General features: G+C 42.7%; 1 protein-coding gene across 9 annotated transcripts in view; it reads left to right on the top strand.

Annotated features, from left to right (window-relative positions):
* Nucleotides 1–19,140, top strand: part of Dnah3 (dynein axonemal heavy chain 3) — a 235,906-nt gene that overhangs the window by 81,481 nt on the left and 135,285 nt on the right. For all 9 annotated transcript variants that reach the window (XR_006020847.1, XM_042055422.1, XM_038346132.1 and 6 more), the window contains 4 exons: nt 99–199; nt 2,349–2,454; nt 3,681–3,810; nt 9,557–9,802. Coding sequence is in view for 8 of the 9 variants with exons in the window: in XM_042055422.1 (XP_041911356.1) it covers nt 99–199; nt 2,349–2,454; nt 3,681–3,810; nt 9,557–9,802 (583 nt within the window). In the remaining variant the exon portion in view is untranslated. The remainder of the gene's footprint in view (nt 1–98; nt 200–2,348; nt 2,455–3,680; nt 3,811–9,556; nt 9,803–19,140) is intronic.

Here is a 19,140-nt window from a genome sequence, read left to right as displayed (position 1 = left end):
TTAAGCCTGCCCCCTGCTCCCTGCCCCCACCCTTCAGTTCTGTTTAATGAGTGGTGCATCTAACCCTATGCACCCCCACGCCCCCACTGCATTTTCAGCTATGTTTAATGAGTGGCGAGATCATACAGATGAGCCCCAAGATGAGTCTGATCTTTGAGCCAGCAGACTTGGAGCAGGCCTCCCCTGCCACCGTGAGCAGGTGAGCTGGTGCTCTGGCATGGGAGGGGGAGTGGGGGCCACTCACCCTAAGCAGAAGGGAGAGGGCTAAAAGTCCACAGGTGTGATCACCTATACAATGTGTTGTTCATTTAGACGGTTATATTATCGGTCCTAGGCATACATGGAGAGTGGGGTCGATTATCAAACCAGAATTCTGACAGAGTTTGAATATTTCCTGAAGTTGAACATTGATTTGCCTAGAACCCAGGAAATCCTTCCCATGAATTCTCTTTCCTGACCTTCCACTCCCTCTCTTCTCCTCCCCTCCTCTTCCCATCCCTGCACAAGACATCAAAGCTAGGCTTTGAGAATGTTGGCTGAGTACAGAACCCCAGCTATAGTTCAAGTAGGCAAAGTGAAAGAGCAGCAGCTGCCATTGGCAAAGCTTCTGTGAAAGGCTGAGGTGCTGGGCACTACATCCATGGTAATTACCACCACCCTCTGATGAGTGTTCTTACCCCTACTTCACACACGGGGAACTAGTAATATATTTTGCTTGTCTCATTTTGAGTCACATGGTTCTTTGAGCAGGACTGCACATACATATGTGTGTGTGTGCACCTGTGTGGGCCCGCATGTGACGATGCAGAGAGAACCACCGGAAGGTGGACTAGTCTGGCCTTGCTCACTAGGCTGCACATGTCTTCTGAGTATATGCCACCAAGAAGCTTTCATAGATGAGCAATAGGAGACCTGTCAACACTCAGGGCAACACAGCTCTCAACAGCAACCAGGTAGAAATAGCCCAAATGTCCATCAACAAGGAATAAATTAATAAGGCATATCTGAAATTACAGTATTTATATGTATGTCACAAAATAAATGAGTTGTGTTGACATGCACCTATGCAAACTAATCTTAATAACTAGCTTAAGGATTAAAAATCTCTTCAGAAAGACTAAATTCTTGGAAACACTAAATATAAAAGGAATCTGCAGACCAATGAGATGGCTCAGCATGTAAATAAATCATTTGTTACCCATGCCTGGTGGTCTGAGTTGATTCCCCGAACCCATATAAGGGTGGAAGGAGAAAACTGACCCCACAGAAGTTGCCCTCTGGTCTCCACATGTTCCCAGCAGCATGTGTGCTCTCAAACATCATATACACACATACAACAGTAGATAAACAAATTTTAAAAGGAAACCACAAATGAATTATAATACAGTACCCCTGTTAAATGGTTTAAGAACAAAAACACTCTGTGCATTTGTGTGTGCATGCTCACACATGAGTGTGTATGTACGGTATTGTATCAACACTATGACCAAAAGACCTGACAGAAACAACATAAGGACATGAGAGGAAAATTGAATAAAGTGAAGTTAAACAGGAGGAGGAGAAAGAGGAGGTGGGGGAGAAAATATCTTAGAAAGAAAGGGCTGAGCCGGAGTGTTGGACTCAGTGGTTATGAGCACTCACTCCTCTTCCAGATGACCTGTGTTCAGTTCCCAGCACCCATGTCAGGAGGCTCACAACTGCCTGTATCCAGGGGACACAGCCCACTCTCCTGTCATCTTTGGACCCCTGTACACACGTGGCATACATACATACACGTAAATAAAAACAAAAGTAAATATTTAAACAAAATGGAGAGGAGGAAGAAGAGGAAGGAGGGGTCATCTTGGCTCACAGTTTACTAGGGTTCATGGCTGGAAGGGAATGGTGGGGCAGTTTAAGCACAGTGGTGGAATTGTGAGGCTGGGACTGTTCACATCATGGAAGTAGAGTAAGGCAGGAACTAGAGCCAGGGCTAGAACCTTCAAAGGCTCCATCCTAGTGACCCATGTCCTTCAGATATCATCACCAGCTGGGGAACAACATTCAAAATACGATGCTCTGGGGGACATACAGATTTAAACCACACGTACATGTGTGCATGTGTGTGCACAGATATGCACCTTATGAGCATCTAGAACGTAGCATGGCTGAAAAGGAAAGAAGCCAAGACTGATGACACTCTATAGTCCTCCTGTGGGAAAGTAAGATGAGAGCCACGAGACTGGATGAGGGTTACTGTCAAAGCCAATAAAGCCTAGACTACTGCATGAGTGTACGGATGTCAATAAATGTCCGTCAGTGTTAGTGCTGAGCAGGCACACACCAAACCCAGCTGTCTGTACCGTCAGGTGTGGGATGATCTACATGGAGGCCCACCAGCTGGGCTGGAAGCCCTTGAAGGACTCGTACATGGATACTTTACCCTCCAGCCTCACTAAGGAGCATGAGGAACTGGTAAGAGTCTGGGATGCTCTCTTTCTGCACTCTCCTCTTACCCCAGATTCTCTCCTTATCTCACGGACCTGTAGGCCTAGCTCCATCTTCATCCTCCTCCTTTCCTGCCAGTGCCTTTATATTCTTCCCAGGCTGCCTGCCAGTTTTCACTTTCTTTCTCATGTGGCAGGGATGGGATGGTACGGTCTATTTTTAATTCCTGATCCACCTTCTTCCCGGAGGAGACTGCCAGATCCAAGGCATGTTTTTGAGGGTGACCACAGCGTTAAGTTTTCCTCTACCATCCCACTAGCAGAAATGTCTATCGCTATGGTTCTAGAGACAACACCTTAGAAGAGCCATGTCCTGCTGTGCTTCCCCACCACCACCCTGTGCAGCCTGGCAGCTCTCTCTCCAGTCCTGCTTCATTCCTGGGCCATCCTGTCTTGTCTCCATTCCCAGGAAACCCAACCTTCGCTGCTTCAAAGCCCCCGTGCCTTGTATTCCTCACACAGACGTCTTGCCTGGTCCAGGCCTTTGTCATCGGGTTTCATTATATCGTCTCCTTGCTGGGCATGTAGTTCAATGACTGAGTGCTTGCCTAGCATGTGTGATCTCCTGGGTTCAATTACTACTGCCACAGGGAGGAAAAAGAGAAAAGTTTCCTCCTCCAAGAAGCCTTCCCTGAACTATCTAAGCCCTTCCTGTTATTCGCCACTTAACACTTTTGTTTCCTGCTGAGGGTTTTCCATGACCTATAATATATTTGGTTATTTGTTTACTGTCTGTCTCTCCTCCTAGCAGGGGCTGGGTCTGTCTTCTCTATTATTTATCCCCAGCATTATTTACCACAATGCAATCAGTAGACGCTCAGTAACATTTGCTCACTAAATGAATGCAGACACTCTTCCATTTAAGGTGGGGTAAACTCAGCAAAGTCACTGCACATTGAAAATATCGTAACCTAAAAAATGCACTTAATGTAAAGTACCAAATACCATAGGTTAGCTCCACAGTGCACTGTAAAGGATGAGCGGCTTCCTGGGGATAGTCTAGGAGCCATCACTCACTGCTCCAGCATCCCGGGAGAGCATCCTGTAGCTAGGAAAAGAGCAAAACACCAAATCTGAAGGAGGTACATTTTGAAACAGCACTCAAAAGTAGCCAGCAATTGCACCAACCTCTCCAGCCTCCAGGGTGGGCCAAGCTCCTTGTCTCCACAGTCTCACGTTCCGTTCTCCTCTCAGGTGGAGGACATGTTCACGTGGCTTGTCCAGCCCTGCCTGGACTTTAATCGCCTCCATGGCAAGTTTGTGGTGCAAACATCTCCCATCCACCTTGCCTTCTCCATGATGCGGCTGTACTCCTCTCTGCTTGGTAAGTGTCCCCTTGATTCTGAGTCCACGTGGGGCTGGCTGTGTCTTGGCTCCTGCTCTTACCCTCATCTCTCTTTTCTTCCTCTTGAGTTAAGGTGGGACCAGATGTTTATCAAGAATGAACGCACTTTCAGCTGTAGATAGCAGAACTTATGGAAAGAACCTTGTGTTTTGTCTTGTTGATTTGTGACCACACAGGGTTTATCTCTTCCTCTCCCACCTAAGCTTCCTCATCCACACAGAGAAGCCTCTCCTCCACGCAGGGATTTTAATGACACATTTAAATGTATCTCTGAAAAAAAAACTGCTTGGAAAAATAGAAACGTTTTCCTTTGTTAAGAAAAGATATGGGGTCTGGGGAGATAGCTCACCCAATGCTTACTCAAAAATGCTTACCACAATAGTGTACAGATCTTAGTTTGATCCCCAGAAACTACATAAAATGGTCAGGTGTGGTCACGTGTAATCCCAGCACTGGAAAGGTTTAGACAGCTGGATCCTCAGGTCTCACTGGCCAGCCAGACTAGCAAAATCAACAACTTTCAGGCCAATGAGATCAGTACCTCACAAATCAAAGTGGATAGCACCTGAGGAACAAAACCCAAAGTTAACCTCTGCCCTCCATTCACACACACACACACACACACACACACACGCACGTACCAGCACACAGAGGAACATGCACACAAGCACACATACGCACACAAAGAAAGAAAATTTACAGATACATAAATTCTCAGCACAAATACCTTAGAAGAGAGCTAGCCATACCAGTTTCAAAACCAGGAACCTTCTCCAGGAGACAATGGTTCTGTGATCATGTGCCTCTGGGGTGCAATCACGTTTCCATAACTGCTGTCACATAAGTTAGGCTTCACTGACATCACCGCTGATGACAGAAGACACTTGCATTTGGAGCGCTCCCACTGGGTGCCACTGCTCTTTCAGGAGATGAGATGACTCGAACTTGGACAGAGTTTCTTCACAGCTTCTGATACTAAACATATTTTCTCAGCTTATTTCCCCCCCCCCCAAAAAAAAATGTTAAGTGTAAACTAAAAAGATAACATAGCTGACAGTGGAGTGAGGAACTTTATAAATATTGCTTGACTTTTATAAATTATGCTCTGGGTACTCGAGAGATGGCCCAGTGGGTAAAGTGCTTGTTGCATACATATGGAGCCCCGAGTTCAAATCTCCAGGACCCACGTAAAGCTAGACGCGTAGCACACCTGTAATCCCAGTGCTCTTGCACCGAGATGGGAGAATCTACAGATGCTTGTGTGCTGGCTAGGCTAACATACGGGGTGAGCAACAAGAAACCCTATGTCGAGGTAGAAGGTGAAGACTGAGGTTGTCCCCGGACCTCCTCAGGTACCCTATGGCCAACCAGACTAGCAAAATTCGCAGCTTCCAGGCCAGTGAATTACCAAGGTATCGTTAGAATGATCAAGGGCATTGGTGCTGCAGTGCTGGATACATCAGTGCCATACTGCATTTAATTGACATATGCCCACAGCCTGCGCACATCTGGGACAATTTCTGTCCTTTCTTGTCCTTGGCAACTTTGCCTCTTGATACTGAACAGTTATTTTCTCATAATTAAATTTAGATTCTGTATTTTGAGTTAAGGTCATGGAAGAAGTTGTGTGTGTGTGTGTGTGTGTTTGCACATGCACATATGTCTATATAAGTAATAAGATATACATACATATGTATTTGTGTGTGTGTGTGTGTGTGTGTGTGTGTGTGTATCAGAACTGGCTTTGAGTTTATGATCATCCTGCCTGATCCTCTGGAGTGCTGGAATTATAGACACATAGCCTCCACCCATACTTCCAAAACAATCTTGAAGAAGATCAAAGTCAGAGAACTTGCTCCTCCTGACTTTAAATCTTATTAAAAGCTGTTGTCATCCAAATGGTATTGTACTAACATAAAGACTACCCATAGAGCCTGCAGAGAAATATAAAGCACAGAAACAAATCCTTCCATAAATGGCCAAATCATTTTGACTTATATATGTTAAGATCACCCATGGGGAAGGACAATTTTTTCAATAAATAGTACCATGTAAACTAGATTCTTACTGCAAAAGAATGAAATTGGCAGGGTTGGAAAAAATGGCATAGTGGTTAAGAGTACTAACCATTTGCTGTTCCTGTGGAGGACCCGCAAGTTCTGGGTCCAGCACCCATGTCAAGAGGCTTACATCTGTTTATAACTCCAGCCCCAGGGAATCCAAAGCCCTCTTATTGCCTCCATGGGCATCTGTACTCATGTGCACACACACACATACACACACATACACACACAAATAATATCAAAATAATTTCTAAAAATTAGGCCAGGAGTGGTGGTACATGCCCTTAATTTCAGCACTCAGGAGGCAGAGGTAGGCAGATCTTTGGGAGTAAGAGGCCATTCAGGTTTACTTAGTGAGTTCCAGAACAGCCAGGGCTATGTAGAGAGACCCTGTCTCAAAACAAAACAAAAACAAACAAACAAAAACCAAAGTAGATCATTACCTAATATAAATAAAAATCAACTCAAAATGAATGAAAGACCTAAACAGAAAATAAAACCTATTATGAATTAAAAAAAAAAAAACATGAGGCAAAAGCTCTTGACTTTTGACTTGGCAATGAATTCTTGGATGTAGTATCAAAGACATGGGCTAAACATAAAAAGAGTAAACACACTGTATGCCACTAAAATTTACAATCTGTCTGCATCAAAATGTATTACCAACAGTAAGAGATCAAGCCACGCAGAATAAAATTTGTTTTCAAATTATATGCCTAATAAAAAATTAACATCAGGTACCAGGCATAGTAGCTCATGACTCTAATTCCAGCACTTGGAGGCAGAGGCGGCCTGGTTCTGTGAGTCCAAGGCCAGCATGGTCTACATATGGTATTCCAGACAAACCAGGGCTACACGGTAAGACTCTAACTCAAAAATTTAAAAAAAAAATCATAAAAGAATTAGTATCAAGGACTGGGGAGCTGGCCCAATCGGTAGACTATTTGCCATACAAACACGAAGAGCTGAGTTCAGTCTTCAGAAATGATGTGGAAAAGCAGGGCATAGCCGCACAAGTTTGTAACCTCAGTGCTGGAGGGGCAGAGACACTGAATACAGGGGGCTCACTGATGGGCCAGGCCAGCCTCATCAGCGAGCCCAGACCAATAAGAGACCTTGTCTCAAAAACACAATGTGGGTAGCACCTGAGCAAGGTCAGCCATGCTTGACCTCCATCATGTATGTGCATGAACATCAGAACATTTAAGTGCAGTCACAGCCACAGGAACACACACATGCACATACAAAGAATTAACATAAAGGATATAGAAAGAAACACTACAAAAAATCACATTCATTCAGCACAAAAATACAAACAGTACAAATATAGATAAAGGACTTGAATGGACATTTCTCCAAGAAGTTACACATGGTCAGGAAATACATGAAAAGGTTTGTCATCTCTAACCACTGGGGACATGTAAATCAAAGCCACAAAGATGGAGATATGTTTTCACACCTGGCAGGATGGCTGCAAATAAAAATAAATAAATAAGCTACAAGTGATTGAGAGGATGAAATTAGAACCCTTATGGACATACAGACTGTTGCTGGTACCCTAAAGTGATGCTGCTTGTCTGTCACAATATTTTGGTGGTTTCTCTGAGAAGAAACATATGTGATTAATATCCTAGCTTCTACATATATACTCACACTAACTGAAAAGCAGAGATTTGATCAGATATTTATATGCCCATCCTCATTCAGGCTCTCCACCAACAGATGAATGGATAAAAAGGCAGTATAATCACACAATGAAACATAATTTGCTTTGATATAGTAAATATTGGGGATTGTCTTAGTGTTTCTTTGCTGTGAAGAGACACCATGATCACAGCAACTCTTACAAAGAAAAACATTTAATTGGGGAGGGCTTACATTTTCAGAGATTTAGTCCACTATTATCACGGTGGGACATGGTAACATGGAGGCAGACATGGTGCTGGAGAAGGAGCAGAGAGTCCTACCATCGTGACTTGCAGGAAACAGGAAGTGGCCTGACACTGGGCATAGCTTGAGCAAAGGAGACTTCAAAGCCGGGCCCCACAGTGACACACTTCTTCCAATAAGGCCACTTGTCCCAATGTTGCCACTCCCTAGGAGCTTAGAGGAACCAATAACACTCAAACTATCAAAGGGGTGGAGAGAAGGGCCAGTAGTTAAGAGCACTTGTTGCTCTTGCAGAGGACCTGAGTTTGGTTTCAGCATCCACATAGCAGCTCACAACCATCTATAACTTCAGTTACAGGGAATCTAACACCCTCGTCTGACCGAGGGCACCAGACACGTGTACTGTACACATACACACATCTAGGGGAAACATCCATGTAACAGGCTTTCTTGGACTGTCAGTCCCCAAACCATGACACAGAGACATGTTATTAGTTATGAATGCTTGGCCTTAGTTTAGTCTTGTCCCACTAGCTCCTATAATTTATTTTAATCTGTTTCTCTTCATCTATGTTTTGTCTCAGGACTTTTCCTTTCTTTCATTCCATATTCCTACTTCCTGCTTCCTCCATGTCTGGCTACCTGGTGGCTGCCTGGCTGGCTGGCTCCTTCTCTTTCTCCCTTATTCTCTCTTCTGAAGCCCAGATTCCTCCTCCTACTTATCCTCTCTGCCCACCAGCCCCACTTATCCCTCTACTGCCTAGCTATTGACCTTTTTAGCTTTTTATTAGACCAATCAGGTGCCTTGGGCAGGCAAGGTAAAACAAATCTAACACATCTTTAAACAGTTAAACAATTATTCTGCAACACAAATGTAACACATCCTTACTTAAATAAATTGTCTATTCTACACATAAAATACAATAAATAAAATTATAATTTAACAAAAATAAATTAAGGAATCATTGACAAGTACAAAATTGGTGAGGCCTGAAGATATTATGCTAAGTGAAATAAACCAGTCACAAAATAACTGACTTCTATAATGTGTTTATGGTAGTAGCACATGGAGACAGAAAGTAGGATGCTGGCCATGTAAGGAGTGGGGAAGAGGAGGACAAGTTATTGTGAGTGGTACCGAGCTCCAGTTCTGGATAAAGGAGAACTGGATATGGATAGTAATGATGCTGCCCGTGTGAAGGCACTGAAAACTACTGAAATGTGCACTTTAATGGCTAATATGGCAAACTTTATGTTTAACAACAAGAAAAAAATATAGGTGCCAGGGATATAGCTCAGTTTATGAAGTTCTTGCTATGCATGTGTGAGGACCTGAATTCAGATCCCCAGCACCCAGGTAAATCGCTAAGCATGGTAGCTAATGCCTATAATTCCAGTACTCAGAGGTAGAGAAAGGGCATCCCTGGAGCCCACTGCTCAGCTGGTCTAGCCAAATTGGCAAGCTTCAGGTTCAATGAGAGACCCTGTCTCTGAAAAGGAAGTAGAGAGCAATTGAGGCAGACACTGAGCATCACCTCTGACCTCCACCTGCACCCTCAGACATTCAAACACACATGAACACAGACATACACACCTAAATGAGTATGTAGATACTCTGTGTGTGAATGCATGTATGTGATAAAGGATCAGGTGTGGGATGGATGCTCAGCCATCAGTCACCTTCCAGGCCCCTCAGAGGCAGAACCAACCAGCTCATCCCTTACACACCGAGCATTCTTCTTAACCTAAGCTTTCCTTTCTTTCACTTTCAGATGAGATCAGGAACGTAGAGGAGGAGGAAAACGAGTTCTTTGAAGGTCTATCAAGTCAGCAGATCTTCCTCTGGCTGCAAGGGCTGTTTCTCTTCTCTTTGGTGTGGACGGTGGCAGGTACCATCAATGCTGAGAGCAGGAAGAAATTTGATTTGTTTTTCCGCAACCTGATCATGGGCATAGATGATCGTTACCCAAGGCCCAAAAGTGTGAAACTCACCAAAAACAACATCTTTCCAGAAAGAGGTACTTACACCCTGTTATATGAGTTTAAAGCATGTGACCCAAAAGCGACTTAATGTGTGGGCCATGTAAGCGTTTATCAAAAGCTAAGGAGTAAGGGAGTGAGCTTCTTCACAGCTGACCCACATAAGACATGAGTGGTCCTAAAACACAGCCTTATGGGACATTTAATTACTTTTTAAAACCACAATGACAGTTTATTTTGGAAGGTGTTTGGGATGCCATTGTTTTATTTTTGTAAAAATTATCCATCATTTCACCACCCAGTAAAAGGAAGAAGTACCTCCATTTTGGTTTTTCTGTTTTCTAGCCCTGGTCCACACATTCACATGCTTCTTGTTTAGCAACCTTGTCGTTAGTACTTCTTTTAACTTTGTGTTATGATGTAATATATTGAAGGATTCACAATTTTTGCTTTATTGTCTTCAAAATAACTACAAATATTCTTTGACATAAATATTTACTAAAATAGTGGTAATTACTTAATAGTGGCTTGATTTGGGGTTAGTGAGATGGCTCAGTGGATAAAGTCCTATGTTTTTTATTTTAAATTCTACATGTTCACTTCTGATAGACAGGAAAGCAGTTGTCTTTGTACCTGAAAGCCTTGATGTGTTACCAATGAATTCCAGAAGAATTTCCATGCCGTCCTTTACCATGTCATATGACTTCATTTCTTCCTGCCTGAGGTTTTGTCTCTTTATCTCATTCCATTATCTAGAATTTCTAGGATGACTTTGAATAGAAGTAATGAAGGAGAATCTTAGAATCCTAGAAGGAAAAGATCCCCAATCTAGGAAGAAGATATCTAGTCTTTGTCTTAAGTACTGTAACATGAAGGCCTCCGGTTTCTGTCCCGCCCAGTTCCCCACAGCTGTTTAGCCCCAAAGAAAATCACACAGAGATCTCTATAAGTTATAAGCTGATTGGCCCATTAGCTGAGGCTATTTATTAGCTCTTGTAGCTTATATTAACCCATTATTCTGATCTATTTTTGTCATATGGCTCCATACTTTTTTTTTCAGCTGGCAGGTCACATCCTGCTTCCTCGGTGGTCTGTGCAGGACTGGGCAAGAAAGTACCATGGCATCTGTGCTTGGTTGGGGTGTGTACCAGCTATTCCTAATTTGCCGAGATGTTTTATCACGAGTGGGTGACTGTTACTTTTCTGCTGCCGTAATGAAACACCACAACCAAAGGCAACTTGGGAGGAAAGGATTTATTTGGTTTACATATCCTGAATCACAGTTGTCTTGATTAGGGTTTACTATGGCTATGAAGAGACACCATGACCATGGCAACTCTTATAAAGAAAACATTTAATTGAGGAAGGCTCGTTTACAGTTCCAGAGGTTCAGTACATGATGATCAAGAAGGGGAGCTGCTTACTAGGACTGGAACATGGCTCCCTTGTTTAATTACATCTTCACCAGCTTTCTATTTTCCTTTACTGCCTAAGCTTGAGTGTCCTTGAACTTGATCTTTAGACCTGGCTGGCCTCAAACTCAGAGATCTGCCAGTCTCTGCCTTCCCAGTGCTGAGATTAAAGACATGCACCACCATACCTGGCTCTAAACTTTTCTTTAATTCCTTTCCACAAGTTGAAAATTTGTGGGGTGGAATCTTACCCTGAGGTCACCACTCGCTTTATTCCATTTCTTAATTTTTTTATCTTCTTGAATATAGGCTTTCTCTTCATTCCACTTCCTGGTGCTCTTTTTCTCCTCAAAAGGTACTTTTTGTAATTTACACTGCTCAGCTTGCTACTTTTTATTATAAATCTTCATTAGAGTTACCACTAATATCCACATGACAGAGTCTATAATAGGCTGTTTGAGATTTCTTCTGCCAGTGAAATTAATCCAAAATTCTTCACTTGAGCCTCAAGCAGACTCTTTGGCCAAGGACAAAAGGCAACCCTTCTCTTTATCAAAGTATCACAAGAACAATCTCTAGGCAACATACTAAAATTCTTCTCTGAGATTTCTTTATTGAAACCCCCAACAATTCCATGATTTTGCTATTATGGCCCATTAAGGAGTGCTCAAAACATTCTACTGCTTTCATAACCCAAGTACATGGTCCAGCCTATCACAGCAGTACTCCATTTCCAGTACCAACTTCTGTCTTAGGGTTCTCTATTACTGTGAAGAAGCACCATGACCACAGCAACTCTTATATAAAAACAAACAAACAAAAAACATTTAATTGAGGGTGGATCACTCACAGTTTCAGAGGTTCAGTTCATTTTGTTCATGGCAGGAAGCATGGCAGCATGCAGGCAGATGTGGTGCTGGAGCTGAGAATGCTACTTCTTGCAAACAACAGGAAGTTGACTGGCTGGCATATGAGAGAATCTTGAGAAAGTGACCTCAAAGCCCACCCCCACAGTGACACACTTCCTCCAACAAAGCCACACCTCCTAATAATACCACTCCCTTTGGGAGTCATTTTCTTCCAAACCACAGCAGTCCATTGAGGGAATCCAAGGCAGGAGGCAACTCAAGCAGGGAAGGAACCTGGACGTAGAAGATGATGAAGAGGCCATGAAGGCGTGCTGCTTAATGGCTCGATTCTTATGGCTTGCTTAGTCTGCTTTTTTTATATATAATCCAGGACCACCAGCCCAGGGGTAGCATCAACCACAGTGGTGTGGGTCTCCCCATCAATCATTAATTAAGAAAAATCCCTACAAATGGATCTTATGGAGGCATTTTCTCAGTTGAGGCTCCCTCCTCTGATGACTCTAGCTGGTGTCAAGTTGACATAAAACCAATCAGCACAACTGATGCCTTATCAGCTTGACACATAAACACATCACCATTAAGCCATAACCTTTCATTTATTGTTTATCCCCAAGCTCACACATTAATATCAACATTATAAGACATTTTACATACTTAAAAAGACCCACAGTCTTGCAAATTCAAATTCTTTTAAAATTCAGTCTCTTTAAAAATCCAAAGCCACTTTTAAAATCCAAAGTCTCAGTAAAACTCCAAAATATCTTCAAAAGTTCAGAGTCTTTCAACTGTGAACCCCAGTAAAATCAAAAATATTAAATGCTTTATTGCATAGGGAATAACCAGGGCACTAATCTAAACAAACAAACACAAAAACAATACCAAATTCCAACAGGCTAAATAACACAACACCCAATGTCTGTGAATGTGAGTACACAACTCCAAAGGCACTCTCCTGCCTCTACTCTCTGTAGTACACACAGCCTGGGCCACCTCTACTCCATGGCTGCTCCTATTCTTGGGGGCCTTCCCATGACACTGCCATCTCCAAAATGCTGGGGTCTGTAACTACAACTAGGCTGCACTTTTACCAGTAGCCTCTTCTAGGCCCTCTTCACGGTGCCAAACCTCAAATGCTCTCCTATGACCCCTTCATGTAAAAATGAATACCACCTGGAAGTCTCTTACACATTAACAAATTTGGCTGCCAGCACAAGGTAAAACCTAGGCAACCTCTAGAATACGGCTTCTATGCATTGACCCTGAACAAACACTTCCCAGAAGATGTCACCTCAGCAGTGCTGGTCTCTTCCTAGAAATCATTGCTAATTCCTCAGCTCCAGCTAACCAGAATCAATTGTCCCAACAGAGCAAAGTTTTCACTTCATGGTGCTGGTCTCTTGTTACTCACAGCTGATTCCGCAGCCCAGCTAAGCATATTCTACAGATTCATTATTTAAAATAACAATGGCCCTGAGACAGTTTCTTTTTTTTTCATGTCAGTATCTGTAGGTTTTATTTTTAGTGGTTTTAATCACACTTCTTTTTTTTTAAGTTCTTTTTTTCCTCATTTTTTATTAAAGATTTCCATTTCCTCCCCTCCTCCTTCCCCTTCCCTCCCCTCCCCTCCACCCATACCCCCACTCCCTCCCTCTCCAGGCCAAAGAGCCATCAGGGTTCCCTACACTATGTTAAGTCCAAGGTCCTCCCAACTCCCCCCCAGGTCCAGGAAGGTGAGCAACCAAACTGACAAGGCTCACATAGAGCCCGTCCTTGTGGTAGAGTCCAAGCTCATCGCCATTGTCCTTGGCTTCTCAGTCAGCCTCCACCGTCAGCCACTTTCAGAGAGTCCAGTTTGGTCGGATGTTCCATCAGTCCCATTCCAACTGGACTTGGTGATCTCCCGTTAGTTCTGTTCCACCGTCTCCATGGGTGAACGCACCCCTCACAGTTCTTTCTTTCTCATGTTCTCCCTCCTTCTGCTCCTCATCAGGACCTTGGGAGCTCAGTCCAGTGCTCCAATGTGGGGCTCTGTCTCTATCTCCATCCATCGCCAGGTGAAGGTTCTATGGTAATATGCAAGATATTCATCAGTATGGCTATCTGCCTTTTCCGGCTCCCCCTGAGACAGTTTCTAAACTTCCCCCTGAACTTCACAAGCCAGGCTTCCATCATCTGCATTGTCATCAACATTCTTGTTGTCTAAGCTCCTACAGAACAGCACACTGAGCTCTCAATACTCAATGGATTTTCTAGCCCACAGTTCCAAGGTCTTTCCACAATCCTCCCCAAAATAACATGGTTAGGTCTGTCACAGCAAAACCCAACTCTCCTGGTACCAATTTGTCTCAGGTACTTTTCTACTGCTGTGACGAAGCATCATGACCAAAAGCCATCTGAAGAGTAAAGAGCTTATTTCACTCACAGTTCCATATAACAGTTCTTCATCAAAAGCATTTGGGGCAGGAACTCAAGCAGGGCAGGAACTGGAGGCAGAAGCTGATGCAGAGACCACGGAGCAGTGCTGTTTACTGGCATGCTCCTTCTGGCTTGCTCAACCTCGCTTTCTAATAGAGCCCAGAACCACAAGCTCAGGGACAGCCCCACCCACAATGATCTTGGCTCTCTCACATCAACCACTAATTAAGAAAATGCCCCGTGGGTTTATCTACAGCCCAGTATTATGGAGGCATTTTCTCGGTTGGGGTTGCCGCCTCTCAGAAGACTCTAGTTTGTGTTGGATTTATCAAATTCTATGAAAATCATATGGCACGTGATTTTTCTTTTTTTGCATGTTAATAACATGAATTACAGTCAATTTCCAAATGTTGAGCCAGCCTTACATGCTTAGAGTCAGTCCCACTTGGTCAATTCGCTAATTTTGTCGGGGCCTATGTATGTGGATGAGAAATAGTTATCCTTTGTAAGATCTTTGGCTTTAGCGTTTGGATGATGTTGACCTCACAGGAAGAGGTATGTTTCCTAGAAGAGATGATGGTCATTTGACATCATTTCTGAAGTCTTTAGTAGAGATCACCAATAAACCCATGCTACCCTTCTGCTGTGTTGTTTTTTGGTTGGTTGGTTTTGAAGGTATTAACTGTGGATTCAGGTTTTTTTGTTGTTGTTAATGAATAAGGACATATACAAATTATCTATTTCTTTTTGTGTTAATTTTGATAGATTATCTCTCAAGGAATTAAGCCTATCTTATTTAAAGTATCAAATTTATGGGATACCTTTGTTCATGCATCCCTTCACTATTCTTTTAATCTCCATGGAATTAGCAGCAATGGCCTCTCTTTTACTCCTGATATGAACAACCTATCTTTTTCCTTTGTTCTTGATAAAATTTGTCTGAGAGTGTATCAGTTTTATTAACCTTCTCAAAGATTAACTGTTTTTGATCTTGGCCATTCTTATAGGTGTAAGATGGAATCTCAGAGTTGTTTTGATTTGCATTTCTCTGATGACTAAGGATGTTGAACATTTCCTTAAGTGTCTTTTAGCCATTTTAGATTCCTCTGTGGAGAGTTCTTTTTTTTTTTTTTTTTTTTTTGGTTTTTCGAGACAGGGTTTCTCTGTGGCTTTGGAGCCTGTCCTGGAACTAGCTCTTGTAGACCAGGCTGGTCTCGAACTCACAGAGATCCGCCTGCCTCTGCCTCCCGAGTGCTGGGATTAAAGGCGTGCGCCACCACCGCCCGGCTGAGAGTTCTTTGTTTAGGTCTGTACTCCATTTTTTTATTGGATTATGTGTTCTTTTGGTGACCAATTTCTTGAGTTCTTTGTATATTTTGGAGATCAGACCTCTGTCTGGTATAGGGTTAGTGAAGATCTTTTCCCTGATGACAACTTAGGCTGGAGAGGATGCGAGGTAAAGGGAACACTTCTGCATTGCTGATGGGAATGCAAGCTGGTATAGCCCCTTTGGATGTCTGCGTGGCGATTTCTCAGAAAACTAGGAAACAACCTTCCTTAAGACCCAGTAATACCAGTTTTGGCTATATATCCAAAGGATGCTCAATCGTGCCACAAGGACATGTGTTCAACTATGTTCATAGCAGCATTGTTTGTTATAGCCAGAATCTGGAAACAACCTAAATGTCCCTCAAGCGAAGAAAGGATAAGAAAAATGTGGTACATTTACACAATGGAGTACTACACAGCAAAAAAAATATTGAATTTTGTTGCAGCCAAATGGATGGAGCTAGAAAACATTATTTTGAGTGAGGTAACCCAGACCCAGAAAGACAATTATCACATGTACTCACTCATAGGTGGTTTTTAAACATAAAGCAAAGAAAAGCAGCCTACAAACCACAATCCCAGAGAACTTAGACAACAATGCGGATACTAAGAATTACATAGATATGATCTACATGGGAAGTAGATAGTAGAAAAAGACAAGATCTCCTGAGTAAATTGGGGGCATGGGGACCTTGGGGGAGGATAGAAAGGAGAGAGAGGTAGGGAGGGGAGCAAAGAAAAATATAGAGCTCAATAAAAAAATCAATTTAAGAAGAAAAGAAAGATTAACTGTTGACTGAGGTCTCTGTCCCACCCAGCCCTGCAGTTCAAGTAGAGGCAAGGCAGTCACATCTTGTTTCCTCTGTGTCTGGATGACGACTGCAGACTGAAACTTCCCTCTTCCCAGAATTCTTATTGCCCTGCCTATACATCCTGCCTGGCTACTGGCCAATCAGCGTTTATTTAAAATATAAGTGACAGGGTACAGACCATTGTCCTGCAGCAATTAACTGCTTTGGGTTTTGCGGATTTTTCTCAAGTAATTTTCTGTTGCCAATTTAATTGTTTTCTGCTATAATTTCATTATTTATCTTGGATGAAGTTTGCCCTTGTTTTTCTAGTTTTCTAAAATGTATTTCCATTGATGATTTTTAGATATTTCTCTCTTTGCTAAAAATCTCATGGATTTCTTCCACCACATCCCATAGGTATTGAAACATATTTTAATTTGTATTTAGGTCATAATATTTTAAAATTTCTCTTGATACTTTTTTCCTCATGTGTATGCAGTATGTGTCTGTGTGTATGCATGTGTGCATGTCTGTGGATACCTGTGTATATGTTTGTATGGAGATGCACGGTTGATGTTGGTTATCTTTGGTTACTCTCCACCTTATCTATGGGGGCAGAATCTCTCACTTAAACACTGAGCTTGTAAGTATAGCTAGTCTATCTGGCCAGCTTGCTGTGGGAATCCCGCCTCCACCTTCTGAGTGCTGAAATTACAGGTAGGCCACCAAGCCCAACCTGGCATTACATGGCATGCGAACTCTGACCTCCATCATTGCTAGCCAGGCAGCAGCAGAGTTTTAACCTCTGAGCCCTGAGCCATCTCCTTAGCCCATGGAACTTTTTTTGATCTGTGTGTCAGTTTCATCTAATCTTGAAGGACTTCAAGATTTTCTAGCTGTCTTTCTCTTACTGGTTTCTATTTAAATTCTACTGTGTTCCAGGAGTGCATAGTGTATGATTTCTACTATTTTGAATGTGTTAAATGTTTTATAGGCAAGAATGTAGCCTATCTTGGTGAACATTCCATGTAAGTTTGGAGATGCATCGTCTGCTGTTTTCAGATAAAGTGATGCATAAGTATCATGTACATTCAGATGGTTGACGATGGCCGTGTTCATTTTAACTACCTCCGACTCATTTTCTCGCTGTTAATGGCTGATAGAGGCTCTCAAACGGTCCCAATTATAATATGGATGTGCCTGTTTCTTCTTAGCACTGCCCACGTTCCCTTGTGTGTTTTGTCGTTCTATTCATATTTGAAATGTGCAAACAGAATGCGATTAAAATTTCTCCTCTTTTTTAGCTAGAAGTGAGGCTGAATTTTATATATAGTGGTAGCGTGTTGTTCATGTGTGCTTTATTTAATGTTCTATTGTAGGCTGTGTTTTGTTTTTGTTTTGACAGACTATGTCTAGACATGGGTCTCCTTTTATTCATTCTGCCTGGGATTTGATGCTTCTGTTTAGTCAGCGAGGGAAGCTGTATTTTCTGGCTCCTCTATCTGTTCTATCACATTTCCTTGGTTTTCGTTTTGTCCTTTTGTGGTGGGTTTTCATTTTAATATCAGTCACCCACAACTTCAATTAGCCTCCTGTCCACCTTGAATAATATTAATCAAACCTTTGCATATCTTGCTTCCTCCCCCTTTTTTAGCATAACAATTAAAAGCAGAGCCCAGAATGAAACAGCCGAGGCTGGGATTCTGGCTCCCACACTTACTAGTTGGCACACTTGAAGCAAATTCCTTAGCCTCTCTCCGTTTCCACAGTCTAAAATATGTACAACAATAACAGAGCATGTCTGTGGTGTTCCTGGTAGGATTAAAGGAGTAATTGCATATTAAATACTTAAGATACTTTATAGTATAGTGATGCTATATAGTATAATACATAGCATTATTGTGTTATAGTTTTATGTAGGTATCATATAATAGTGTGAACCAAGTGTTATCAGTCGCTGGGCATCCCTGTCACCCTTGTCATTGTTCCTGGTAGACTGGACATCTCACTTGTGATCACACCTTTCCATCTCGTCTCAGCTCATTTTCTCCTTCTGATTTTCTGCTCCTGTTTTGTTTTTCTGACTGATGCCTTTTGCAGCTTGCCAAAGATGCCTGAAGCTAGGCCACATCCTGAACACATTTCAGGGATTCACCCCTCAGGTTGGCCTCCACTCTTCATTTGCACTGCATTTCCATGTATTACTTCCTGCTTTCCTCCGCCCTCAAGGCGAGTCTGTTTATTCTCTGCGTCTGCAGACATGGGTCAGGAGTTGCCTTTGACTCCACTCTTGGCCCACTCTGCAACGCCATCTTCCCTGTCTCTTTGCATCAGGAGGGCCAGTGACATAAAGTTTCCACTCTTTTCCCAGGTAACCTCTTCTAGAATGTCACGAGCACTCTGATGACCTCATCTCCTCTTTCCTTGTCCCTGTCAACTGTGTAACACCCAAGAAACCAGAATCGCCAGCACGCATTGTACTCCATGCTTGTAAGCCACCTAGTAGCTTTGATTCAGAAAGGGCTTTAGTGGGCTGGGGATATGATTCAGTGCTTCAAGT

Source organism: Arvicola amphibius, chromosome 1, assembly GCF_903992535.2.
Source record: "Arvicola amphibius chromosome 1, mArvAmp1.2, whole genome shotgun sequence".
Lineage (NCBI taxonomy): Eukaryota > Metazoa > Chordata > Mammalia > Rodentia > Cricetidae > Arvicola > Arvicola amphibius.
Note: the sequence above shows the minus strand (reverse complement) of the source record. Positions and strands in the feature narration are given on the sequence as shown.